The 13,099-nt window shown below is 51.8% G+C and overlaps 1 protein-coding gene across 4 annotated transcripts in view; it reads right to left on the bottom strand.

The window, feature by feature from the left end:
• Positions 1–208: 208 nt before the first annotated feature.
• Positions 209–13,099, bottom strand: part of CCND3 (cyclin D3) — a 94,442-nt gene continuing 81,551 nt past the window's right edge. For 2 of the 4 annotated variants that reach the window (XM_040249704.1, XM_040249705.1), the window contains exons 2-5: positions 5,565–5,780; positions 2,467–2,626; positions 1,825–1,961; positions 209–1,362 (exon numbers count right to left, since the gene is read on the bottom strand). In XM_040249704.1, coding sequence (XP_040105638.1) covers positions 1,195–1,362; positions 1,825–1,961; positions 2,467–2,626; positions 5,565–5,735 — 636 coding nt within the window. In that variant the 5' untranslated portion in view covers positions 5,736–5,780 and the 3' untranslated portion in view covers positions 209–1,194. Of the gene's footprint in view, positions 1,363–1,824; positions 1,962–2,466; positions 2,627–5,564; positions 5,781–6,675; positions 7,010–13,099 lie in introns of those variants that run through there. The other 2 variants (XM_040249702.1, XM_040249706.1) reach the window with 2 other exon arrangements.

Below are 13,099 nucleotides of genomic sequence, written 5' to 3'. Positions count from 1 at the left end.
AGAAATGTGCACATCAGGTTCTACAGCAGAACTTCCGATAACACAGGCAGAAGCCATATGGCCCACAAAGCCTGAAGTGTCTACTCTGGCCCAAGACAGAAAAAGTGGGACGACTCCTGCTCCAGACATTGATTTCTGCCCTCTTTTACCCCATGCAGTCTAGAAATAGGCTTTCCCACAGACTGCCCTCTAATCCAAGAAGCCAAAGTCAGTTTTATTCTAGAAACTTTATTATAAAGGTAGCATAATGGTCCTCGGCCACCAGCCTGGACCTTGTGGCCTCAGGAAAGACCTGTGTTAACAGGGCCTGCCTCCCTCTCTGGACAGGGGGCTTGGTCATCACCAGGTCATCCCCTGCTTCATTCTTCAACACCCCCCGCTCCTGGAGGATGGGGCAGAGGGCCAAAGGGAGAGGAGGGTATGGCCCCACTCCAGGCATAGCAGCTCCTTGGCCACAAAGATCCTCTAGCAAGTAGCAGAGGGGAGGAATACAGCAACCACCAGGGTTACCACCCCTGTGGCGGGGAGAGAAGGGCCCCACCACACCCTCAATACAGTTGTACTCAAAGTAATTAATAAATTAAAACAACTTCCTTCCGCACTGACACCCCCCTCCCCCCAATCACACAGGAGAAGCTGAGCAGAAAGCAAAGCAAGGAGGTTGGTTCCTGCCCCTGGACAGTGGCCGGGGCCCCTCCTAGAAGCAGCTAGGATTATGCAGGGCCTCCAAGTGCTTACATCTGAGGCTTCTTCAGAAAGACCCCCATCCAAATGCAGTAATTAGGGAATCCCCTGGCGGTCCAGTGGTTAGGACTCCGAGCTTTCTCTGCCAGGGGCTCAGGTTCAGTTTTGGCAGTTGAGAGCCCCAGAGATAAGGGAGCCCCTAGAAAGGAATGCTGGTACATGTATAACACTTCAATGTCATCTCTGGCCAGCTGGCCCACCCCCAAGAGAGCTGAGCTGGCTGGATACAGGCAGGAGGAGGAGCCGGACCGGCCCCCAGCCGTGGCTGGCCAGGCCCCTTAGTGCACACTGCAGGGATAGGTAGGACCTGACCCCTCTGGCTGGCGAGGGGCAAGGGGAAGGAGCCCCCTCAGGCTTCGGCTGTGGCATGATTCCGTTCCTGCAGCCAGGGAGGGCGACGGCAGTGTCCTCTCCTGCTGTCAGTAGCCACTCGAGGGGGCCTCTCCAGGGCTACAGATGGATGGCCGTGACGTCTGTGGGAGTGCTGGTCTGGCTGGGCCCCTGGCTGCTGGAGCCCCTGGGGGCTTTGGGCGCTGGGCTGGGAGAGGTCTGGGCGGCTTCCCTGAGGCTCTCCCTGAGGGCAGCTTCAATCTGCTCCTGACAGGCCCGCAGGCAGTCCTGGGGACAAGGGGGAGTGGTGAAGAAGGTCCGCTTCCCGCCCTCCGCCAGCATCTGGCAGCAGGTACAGGAGGATGCCTCCCAGCACAGGGAAGTCTGGGGAGGTTAGGCCACAGCCCAACCCCAGGAATCAGCCTTCAGTTCTCAGAAACTGGCAAGAGGATGTGGCAAGAGGGTGTGAGAGCGGCCTGACATCTGACACTGAACCCCCCCACCCCACTCCTGCATACTGCTTGGCAAGAAAAGGGTACCCAGGGGCAGTGCCTTTCAGCCCACCCGCAACACTTGCTCTTCTCCAAACCAAGGCAGGAGATAAAAGACCACAGAAGCCGCAAAGGTGGGGCACTTGAAACCTGGAGTGGAGACCAGGTTGGGAGTGGTCCACAGCACCCTCTGCTGGAAGCTCAGGGGAAAGTGCTACCTCATGAGCTGAGGCCAGTTGCCCAGTTGCCCAGCACTTACCACTTCAGTGCCTGTGATCCCTGCCAGCAGCTCTGTGAGCTCGTCCCCAGACGTGGAGCAGGCACCCAGGCCTTGCACTGCAGCTCCGATGCTGCCTGTGGCAATCATGGATGGTGGGTACATGGCAAAGGTGTAGTCTAGGAAAAGAGAGAAGGGACCATGAGGCAAGGATGAATACCAGTGTGCACCTTCTATTTCCCAGAAAGTGCCAGGCTGTATGAATAGAGCACGGGTATACTGGGACACCCCAGCAGTGAGTGGTATAAGAGCAGCTGGGGAGAGGGTCAGGGTAGTAAGTGATCCAGGCCAGGAACCAAAGAGTGAATGGGTCTCTTCCTGGTATGGACACAAAATTAAGAGACCTGGGTTCTTGGCCTGGCTTAGTCACTGAGACAGCCTGGGCAAGTCACTTCTCTCAGCCCTTGGTGTCCCCAGCTACATACTTGGGTGGGGGGTGGGGGTGGGGGGCTGCAGCATCTCTGAGATCCCAGACAGCTCTGCTGCTTTCTTGTGTTGATTCTGGGGGCTCAGGATAGAATTTTCAGAAATTTTGAAGTTATAAACCAAATCTCCTAGTTCTCTCTCACCTTTCCAAGTCTTCTGATTTCCCTGGCTTGGCACATGTGTATGTGGGACTCTTACCTGTAGCACAGAGGGCCAAAAATGTCTGGGCGTGCTTCTTGACCAAGGCTTGTCGGTCGCGGGGCAGAGAGAGCCGGTGCAGAATCAGGGCCAGGAAATCGTGGGCAATCACTGCGGCCAGGTCCCACTTGAGCTTCCCCAAGACCAGCACCTCCCAATCCTGGAGGAAGAGGAAGAGGGTGGGGTCAGTGGCTGAAGAAGGGAAGGAGAGGAAGTAAAGTGGAAGTCTCACAGGGAGTGAAGCACATCACACTTGAAGGTCAAGACTCCAGGTCTGCTTTTGAACTTCAGGACTGGCACTGTGGAATGGGGAGTCCAGGGCAGGGAACAGCTAGGGGCACTTGCTTTGAGCATCTATTGATCAACTTCCTAGATGCCAGAACTACATGCTTTACATAAACTGCCTCTCTTAATCCTGCTGGGTTATCTTTTGGGGGTCCAACTGTCCAGGCCTTCTCTCAACTTCCTGCAAGGCTCTGAGCAGGCCTCCAGTCATAGCTGAAAGAAAAGACTGCAGACCACCATCACCAGGAACTGGAGGCTCTTCTGGCATGAAGCACAAAGACTCTCCATAATCCCAAGGATTTGTGAAAGGGGAGATCACTAGCCTCTCCCCCAACTCAGCGTGCCCACCAAGTCCACACCTCTTGAAGAAACTGGGGTGAGCGTGAGGCCCTTCCTCCTCTGACACAGCCCCTGAGCCAACCCCGAGGTTCCTCAAAGTGGAGGTTGCCCAACCCAACCCACATCCCCTTGGGGGGACACTGGGGTGGGGGGCTGAAATAGAGCACCCCACTCCCTCTCTCTGGCTGAAACCCAGTGCCTAGTGTCATTTGAGTCTCAGGGGGAGAAGTGGAGGTCAAGGCAGACAGGATGGGTCCAGGTGATGATCCCTGAGGGACCAAACCATCTCTCCATCAGTCCCAGCCTCCCTACTACTGCTGGGTCCTGGAAGGAGACTGGGAGCCCCACCCAATCGACCCCTCTGGAGTTCCCAGCCCTGGCCCTATTTCTGAGTTGCACACAGGAGGATTTCTTCATTGTTTTATCTCAGGAAGGAACTCACGGGTTTGACCCTTAGTGGGGTAGAAATGGCAACCCCACCCAATCTCTTTTCGGCCCTCTGTCACAGCTGCCCCTCTCCTGGCCCCCACCTAGGTGTCATGATCTTCAGCCTCTCACAAAGCCTCACAGAAATCAGCCTGGCCTGGAGCCAGAAGAAGTTGAGCAGAGAAGTTAGCATTCTACTCCCCATGCTTATTCCAGGGGTCAAACTCCTAACTCAGAAATCAACAAAAAGCATCCAGGATCCAAGGAAATATCTGGAAGGCAGCTCGGAGTGGGGACGCATAGGGTCCTGCGTCGGGGGAGGGTGGCCACCTTACCCTCCATCTGGGCAGAATATCTCCTGAGAATCTCAGTCCTCACTTGACAGAGAACACACCCCTCGCAGCTTCCATCACAACCCTAACCTCTGAGGCCACCTGAGCCCTAAAACACATCACCCTCCGTGCAACGCTGAGCCAGGACCCTTCCTTCCTCCTCTGGGCCCCCACCTTCTTTGTGGCACAAGGATTATTTGGACTGACCGGAGCTCTCTGATGTCCCTTCCAACTCTGACCTTCTAGGAAGTCATCGATCGGCACGCTCCACCCCCAGCTCGGGCAGGGGAGTGGGAGGAGAGGACTTTTGGCCTGTTCTGAAAAACTGCCCTCACATAAAGGCACACATCCCATGCTCATCTTTTCACAAAAACGAAGTCCCCTTCCACCAGCCCAAACTCCTTCAGAAACATCTTGCTCTCTAGCCCTGGAAACCAGCTCCACCTTCAGACTTGCCCAAAACTACCAGATTCATCACAAAGAGTGGTGGAGCCTCCCAGATTCCCAACTCTGGCCTCCTACTCCCATATCCGAGAGCTACTTGGCAGGAAGAGGAATCCCGTTCCCCGACAAGCAGCACTCAGGGGCCCCAGTACCCTGGCTTTCCTGGCCAGCCAATCACAGCAGCCAGCACACTGCCCTCCTCCCCGGGAGATGGGGCCCAGAGACGCCTCTCCGGTCAAGAGAAGACTCCACCGCTGTGGAGCAAGGTGGAGGAAGGTGCCAGCTCACCCCTCTCCCCTGGGTCCCCCGGGAGATGATCTGCACGCTCCCAAATAACCTCTTCCAAATGCAAGCAACTCCCCACCTCCTCTCCAGGCTCAGTGGGGAAAGAGAACCATGACTCCCCTGCCCTGCCTCGGGAAGAGCCCAGCCCAAGTTCCCAGCAAGAGGCCCAGGGAGCCACTTCCCAAACCACAAGAGTGACAGCAGCTCCCCACAGGGTTATGAAAGACCTTGGTCAGGGTGGGTGGGCCAGGGGAGAGGGCATCATTATCACATCGGAAGCAGCTGCAGTTCAGCCCCAGTCTGTGCCTCAGCTCTGGCCTTTGGCTCAAGGGGAAAAGATGATTCCACCAGGCCTGAAGCAGCTGCTTCTGAGACCAGAGTTTCTCAGGGTGAGACTAGGGAACGGAGAATGAGGGAAGGAGCTGGTTCTCCTGGGATATAAAAGGAAGGAAGGAAGCAAAGTGGGATGGAACTCCTCGGCCTTTCCTTACAGCAGCTGGGGCCTGGCTTTAATCAGCTCTGGGAGACTTTTTGATCACAAAGTCCACACACTGAAAGACAAGACTCAACCAGGGCGGCCCCTTCCCCCACATGAAGCACGTTCCATTCCCCCACTCCAGCGGGGGTGCACAGGCATGTCCTGCTGCTGCCAATAAATAACTCATGGTGGCTGTGTAAACCCAGAGGCAAAGTACTACTGAGTGTAGACATGCAGTTTGACTTGTTGCTATCTGGGGGAAAGACCTTGAAGGAGTGGCACCCCCTGGAGGTCAAGACAGGGGATCTGGTTCATGCTGGGAGCGCAAGCCTGAATTGGGGCCACCCTGACCATCACACCACACTGTCCCATCTTTTGTCAAAAGAAAAAGAAAAAAAGCTGCTACCCTGCCCAGGGGTAGAAAGCCTCCGGAGGTCTCAGCTTTCCTCCTCCTGGTACGTGAGGAAGGAGGCAGGGGGTGCTGGCAGGTGGGGAGGGTATGCACGCACCCGCAGCTGGCGGGGGGAGACAGAGTGGTCGGTGTAGACGCACAGCTTCTCGATGGTCAGCGGCGTCGTCTCGCGCAGCTTGGAGGCCAGCAGCATGCAGACCGCACCCAGGAGCTGCAACTGCGCCTTTCGGGTGGGGACGCAGGACAGGTAGCGATCCAGGTAGTTCATGGCCAGGGGGAAGACTTCCTCTTCACAGCGCTGCTCCTCACACACCTGGGGGAGGGCGCACAGTCACTTCGGGGGCAGAGGCTTAGGAAACGCATCAGCAACTAAAGGCGGCGGGGTGCGGCGCGCTGAAGGGAAGTGGAATGGGGAGCAAGAGACGGGAGGGGGTAGGTGTACTCACAGTGACAAGGACTACCACGCAGGATGCGCCTTCCCCAAGGTGACACCCTCCACTTCCTCTGCGGTGCCTCCTTTCCCCGGGGGTGGGGGTGGGGGTGGGGGGAGCGGGATACGCCAGAGGCGCCCTTCCTTCAGGAATCCAAACTGAGGCTGATCCGCACCCCCATACCGAGGGAGAGGGGTTCGGAAGAGTCACCCAGAGGAGCCAGAGAACTGGGACCTTACCCCCATTACTGCCACCCAGTGCACACACCCAAAAGGAAGGGAGGAGACTCCAGCGGCTGCCTCCCGCACTTTCCATTTCCCTGACGGCCGGAACAGCGCGCCACCCCCACCGGCTTCCCCGCCAGAACCCCCGCGACACACACAAGGAACCGGCTCTGCGGCGGGGGCGGCCGAGCCCAGGGTTTTCCAGGCGCGCTCTCCCGAGAAGACCGGGCGTGCGGTGGGGGCGGGGGGAGGCTATTGAGAGAAGTCAGAGGGGAGAGGGTGGCCCTCGCCCCGCTTTCCCGGCCCGAAGACAGGGTTATTTGGGGGTGCCAAACGCCTGGCGGTCAGGGTCAGAGAAGGGCAAGAAAAAGACAGCACGGAGGCAGCCGGCTAAGGGCGCGCGAGTGAAAAGTCCAGGCCCCGGGGATCTGCGCCACAGAAACATCTTGCTGATTGTTGCTGAGGACCAGGATGTCCCGACAGGGCGGCCCCGGGATGTCCGGAGCCCGGGACGCGGGGGTGACGGGGGAGGGGAGACCCGCCCGGGCGGTACCTCCAGCATCCAGTACGCCAGCATCTTCCGCATGTGCGGCTTGATCTCCCTCTGCACACACTGGAAGTAAGAGGCGCGGGGCACGTAGCGCTCCTCCAGGCGGAGCAAGCTCTGCAGGACACGCTGGTCCCCTAGCAGCCGCGGGTCCGGCCCGGCCCGGGGCGCGTGCCGAGTGCCCTCGCAGCACAGCAGCTCCATCCTCGGGCAGCGCGCGGGCAGGGCGGGAGTGCGGGCTCGGGAGCCAGAACGGAGGCGGCGGGCCGGAGAGCGCGGGGCGCGGGACTGTGGCGCTGGCGCTGGCACTGCGCGGCCGAGCCTCAGCCCGCCCCCGCCGCCGCGCGCGCGCCGCTTCCCTGACAGGCGCCCCGCCCCTCGCGACCGAGTAGCAACCGTGGAATGCTCAGACGTCGCGACGCTCCGGGGGCGGGGCCTCCGGCGCCCGGACGGAAAGGGCTGGCGGGCGCTCCCCCTCCCCGGGGCGACCGCATTGGTCGGCTGGGCGCGGGCCGCCGGCTTCCGGGCGCTCCGGATCCTTCTGACCACCCGGTGCTAGAGGAGTGTGCTTTGGAGGTGGGCCTCTCCGAGCCCCCCGCCCCCACCTCCAAGCCCTTCCATTTTTGCATCTCCCGACTCCAGGCGCCCCGAAAGGTTATTCATTCATTCGTCAAACTCTACTTTACCCGCTGCTTGCTCTAGGAAAAGTAAATAATAATAAAATAGCTAGATCTCAGGGGAGACTGGTCTGAGCACTTATTAAAATCTTAATGAAGAAGCTGTGGGTTAGGTCTTATACTGATTTTGCAGTTGAGGAAACTGAAGTAGTTAGTAACTATAATAATAGTTCGTCTGTGGCAGAGCTAGGATTGGGAAGCCGACGGTCCGCCTCCAGAATCTCTGCTCTACCCCATGGCTACTTAAACGGATCCCGAACCAGCCTGAGAGCGGGTCAGAAAAGCAGAACCTCAGGCCCATCCCCTGACCTACTGGATCAAAATCTGCCTTTAACCAGATCCCTGGTGATTCCTGTACATACTAAAGTGTGAGAAGAGACAGTCCTAAATCCGCACGCTTGAGAACTACAACAGGGCGGAAGGATCATGGATTCAAGGCCTCACCTTGTCTGTCATTAAGTTGGGTGTGTGGCCTTGGACAAACCCTGACGTTGGCCTTAGTTTCCGTTTGAGGAAATGATGGGCGGAGAAACTGCCTCCTTTCTGGAGGAGTTTCTTGCTCAGATTCTATAAAATCTTTCGGGCGTCACTTTTACCTCCCAAGCTTTGGGACTTTGCAGCGTTTCCAGAGCTGGATTCCGCGTGACCAGGAGGCAAACACACCACAATCCTCCAGTAATGCTCCAAATGGCAGGAGGCCATGGGGATCCCTGCCTCTCCTGGGGTCCTCCAAGGAGGTGAGACACTAAGGAAGTGAGTTACTAGAGAAATGACACTCTATAGAAAGAGGTCAATCCTGCGCTAAGCACTATCCCAGTGGATTGTTCTTTTTTATACAATAAATTTTTTGTTGTTTGCATGTCATGGAAATATTCAATGCATTGTAGAAGACAGAAAATACCGATGTCACACAAAAAAGTAAATAGTAAGTACTGGCAGTTTCACCATCCAGATTGTTGTCCTTCAGTCACTCAGTCGTATCCAACTCTTTGAGACCCCATGGACTGCAGCATGCAAGCTTCCCTGTCCTTCACTATCTCCCAGAGCTTGCTCAAACTCATGTCCATTGAGTCAGTGATGCCATCCAAACATCTCATCCTCTGTTGTCCCCTTCTCCTCCAGCCCTCAGTCTTTCCCAGCATCAAGGCCTTTTCCAATGAGTTGGCGCATTGCATCAGTTGGCCAGATAACCCTTTAAAATGACAATGTTTATTTTTCTAAAATTGTTCTATGAATAAACATATTTTTAAGAATGACATCATTGCGAACTATTTTGTAAACTTTTTTTTTTCATGAAAAAGTACTGTCAGCACTTTTCCATCTCATTAAATATTCTATAACTTTTTAAATAACTACCTAGTAAACCACTGAATGAATATAGCGTAATGTATTTCACCAAAGCTGTATTATTGGAAATCTAGGTAGTTTCTAGTTCCTCCCTATTAGAAATAATACTGTAAAATATTTTTGTGGTAATATTTTTGTGCACACTCATGATTATTTCTAGAAGTGAATTAATTTCTAGAAGTGAAATTTCTCAATCTGAAGTTATGAAACATTCTAAGGCTTTTGATACAGTTCTTATTACCAAATTTCCCTGCTGAAAGGCTGAACCAAACTAATGAACAAACATTAGATATCTACTTTAAAAAAAAACAAAACCTACCAACTGGTGAGATGAAAAGTGGTTTATTAGTAATGGGTATAAATTTTTAAATTCAAGAGTTCTTGTTGTATCAGTGTGAACGTGGGCTGTGTACCTTCTCTGATCTTGTAAGTCTTCTATTCCTGTCTTCAAAAATACAAGCAAGAAGTTTCTTGAGCTAACTAATCATTGCATTGCACGCTTTTGTTAAAGAGAACAGTGTATTTAAAATTATAAAAATTAGATATGACGTTAAGGGGAGGCAAACATGTTGAAGCGTACAGGGCTTTTAGGGTTCAGAAGGACTAAAAATGTAGCTTTTGAAGTTAGTACATAACCAAAAACCAGTTCTGTCCTGGATGTTTTTTTACTTTCAGAATTATTGAGTAGGACTGTTCTGTTAAGATGGTGCATCTTTGATGAGAGAGTAAATCATCATTTTTTTCCCCATAAGTATACTATTATTTCCCTCCATTTTACAGAAAGGGAAACCAGTATTTTAAAGTGGCTAAATAATTTGCCCAAGGTCACAAAGCTAAAGTGGTCGAGGCTAGATACAATCTAGTGAGTCTGGCTGGAGAATGCATGCTCTTAACTACTTTATTCCGCTACCTCTTGTGCTGATCTATGAGTGCAAATTGATTTATTAGTTGTTGGTTTAGTGAGGAAGGGGGACAGAAACTACCCCGTCCTGGAAGCTTGGGAGTGAGCCTGCATCCTGGGGAAGGGGGCTCCTGGTAAGCCGGACATTTTGAAGGATACCTCTGCCTCGCCCTTGACTAGGACTGACATGCCCAGAGCAGAGTCATCCGGGACCTCAGGCCAAGGTCAGCTACAAGCCGGCTGGCTGTCCTCCATGGAGGCCGGTGAGCTCAGTGCCGGGCCAGGGCAGAGGAGTTCCTGGAGGGCTGGCTGATCTGCCTGGGAACTTCACCAAGCACCTCCATCTCAAAGGAACAGGGGCTCCCCTCATTATTCATAAAAGAAGGGAAAAAAAAAAAAAGGCAAAGCACTGACCAGGGCCAATATGGGGAGGAGTTTCTGCCCAGGTGCATTCAATTAGAACAAGTTGCTCAATGAAATGGCAAATGAGAGGAGGGGTGGGAATGGAATGTCACAAGCCAGATGAAAAGCTCCAAGGAGGAAGGAAACAATGCTTTCTTCCCCTTCTTCCTCTTCCCACTCCTCCTCCTCTTCAGCATTGAAATGTCCCCCTCTTAGAACTGAGGGGGTGAACAAGGTGATGGGTGAGGCCCATCAACCCACGGGCTACATTCTATTCCAACCCATTCAGATGACAGGTAGAGAGGCGGGGCAGCTTGGGTGGGGGCTGGGGCAAGTCTGCTTGCCTTCAAAGCCCAGCTCTACCTTTTCTTTTTTTGTTCAATGAGAGTAAGAATAGTTTCAGCCGCAAAGGGGTTCTGAGGACTAAACAGGCAGAAAGCATCTTTTCGGTGCCTGGCCCACTGAATGCCTGTGAGCATTCAAAGATGGTAGTCTTTTTGTTGCTATTACTATCATTCCCTCTCTTAAGGAGTACCCTTTACTCTATGAACATACACCCAGAACCCCTCAGAGAAAAGTAAAAGTTTGAGCAGCATAAGCCATCCTTCTAGAATGGCACCTCCATTACATTTCACAGTGTAAAGTGAGTGGTCAAGGGGACGGTGATGAACACTGGAGGGCTTGAGGCCACATCACTCTGTCTCTCCACCTACCCTGGCTGTGTGACTTTGGGCAAATTGTACCACCTTTCTCTGCCTCAGTTTCCTTTTCTGAAACTAAGAATGACAGTAATGAAACTGTGCTTCTGTTGCATGGTTTTGTTGCTAAGCAAGCCCTGTTGGGTTTGGTAGTTAAGCAAACCTGCTTTCTTGAGTGATCATTAACTTACAGGGGTCTCCTATACTATTTTCTTTACTTACAATGCCCTAGTGGGATTAACTTTTTAATTACTTGCTTTGTCCCTTTACTCTGTCTCTATGAGTAATACCTCCCCTTCGAGTGGCTAGAAGGATGGAATGCACTCATTCGTGTTAAACACATGAAATAGCGCCTGGCATATGGTGAGCCATTTTTTAAAAGTTCATTGTGATTGTGGTACTTACAGACACAAACTTCTTTATGTGTACAGACTCTTTATGATAATAAATGTAACACAATAGATGTGGAGGCACATGGAAAATAAAAATGCCAGGGATTACTGTAGTGGTGGTGAAGATTTGGCAAATTCTAATATATGAAAACTGGTCAGATGGGCTATTATCAGATATCCTAGTTTTCTGAGAACTGGAGACACTTATATGAATACTCTTCATACTGTTCCTCCCCCTCCCAACTTTTTACTTGGAAATATTTCAAAACTACAGGAAAGCTGCAAGAATAGCAGTGACCACTAACACACCTTTCACCTAAATTCCTGTGTATTTTGCTGAACTATTTGAGACCTGATTACAGACATCATGATTTCTCATCTCTACATGTTTCAGTCTGGGTCACCTAAGAATGCAAGTCTCTCACGTAACCATGAAACAATGATCCCAATTAGAAATGTATGCTAATACAATACCGCAATCTGCATACCAAGGTCCCCAGCTGTTCCAGTAATAACCCTTCATAGCTTTTTGCTTTCTCAACCCAAGATCCATTCAAGGATCGTGTTTGCAATGTAACCTCTTTAATTTCCTTTACTCTAGAACAGTTTCTGATCCTTTAAAAAAGTTTTTGATGTACTTCCCCAGTGGTCCAATGGTTAGGACTGTGCTTCTACTCCAGGGGGCACAGGTTTGATACCTGATCAGGGAACTAAGATCCCACATGCCTTGCACGGTGACCAAGGGGTGGAAAAGTCTTTGAGAACACGAGTATTTTGGAAAGCCAGTTGTCTTACACAGTGTGCTCCAATTTGGATGCATCTGATTGTTTTCTCCTGACTAAATGAAGATTGATAAATATTTTTATATTTTTGGTAGAAATATTACCTAATGATGTTGTGTTCTGAATGCATATTTTTGAGTGGAAAAATCAAGCACAAAACCAAACTGAGGGCTTCCTGGGTGGCTCCGTGGTAAAGAATCCACTTGCCAATGAAGGAGACACGGGTTTGATCCCTGGTCTGGGAAGATCCCACATGCCACAGAGTAACTAAGCCCATGCGCCACAACTACTAAGCCTGTCCTCTAGAGTCTGCAAGCCGAAACTATTGAGCCCAGATGCTGCACCTTCAGAAGCCCGAGAGCCCTGGAGCCCACGCTCCACAACAAGAGAAGCCACCGAGATAAGAAGCCTATACACCACAACCAGAGAGTAGCCCAAGCAGTGAGGAAGACCCAGTACAGCCAAAAATAAATTATTCAACAAATTAAAAAAAAAAGCCAAACATAATTTTTTTGAGGACTCAGGAGACACTTCAGGGCTTACAGTGATCAAGTCACTATTTTCAGCATCTGCTGTATAATATTTTAGATCTGTACTCTTCATAAGTTCTTGTTCATCCACTCCTCAGTAAAAACGGAGCATGTTCTTCCAGTAGATATGGAAGACTAAATTTAGAAACTATGTCCAAACCTGCTACTCTAACATATTGTGTCCATTATACAACACACAAAAAATGGAAAGAATAAGACAAAAATACATAGAATTTTTCACATTTTCTTCCCACTCTACAGTGGAACATCTTACACCCGGTATTCACCATTATTTGTTTACTCAGCTCCCGAGACAGGCTTCACTGTTGATCAGAACACTCCCAGTGAGCCCGGACGGACCTTAAAAATGTCAACACAGTACTCTGGGCAGTGCCATCAAATCAGAGCAGGCACATGAGCTGACCTGTTTTCTGTTTCTGTTTTACCCAGGAGGCTGCTTTCTTGACAGCTTCACCCAGCACCTCTACACCCAACTTCTCCAACATGGAGATCCTCAGCTTTCCTCAACAAACCTGCTCCTCCCACCAGCTTCCCCCATATCAGCACGTGGCAACTCCATCCTTCCAGCTGCTCAGGCCAGAACACTTGGTGTCATTCTTGACTACTCTCTTTCAACTCCCACATCCACCCATCAGCAGACCATGGAAGAATCTGCTTTCAAAATATCTGTAAAATTCAAC

Source organism: Oryx dammah, unplaced genomic scaffold (genome assembly GCF_014754425.2).
Source record: "Oryx dammah isolate SB20612 unplaced genomic scaffold, SCBI_Odam_1.1 HiC_scaffold_11, whole genome shotgun sequence".
In the NCBI taxonomy this organism is placed as follows: domain Eukaryota; kingdom Metazoa; phylum Chordata; class Mammalia; order Artiodactyla; family Bovidae; genus Oryx; species Oryx dammah.
The sequence above is the reverse complement of the archived record's forward strand: the minus strand, read 5'-3'. Positions and strand labels throughout refer to the sequence as shown.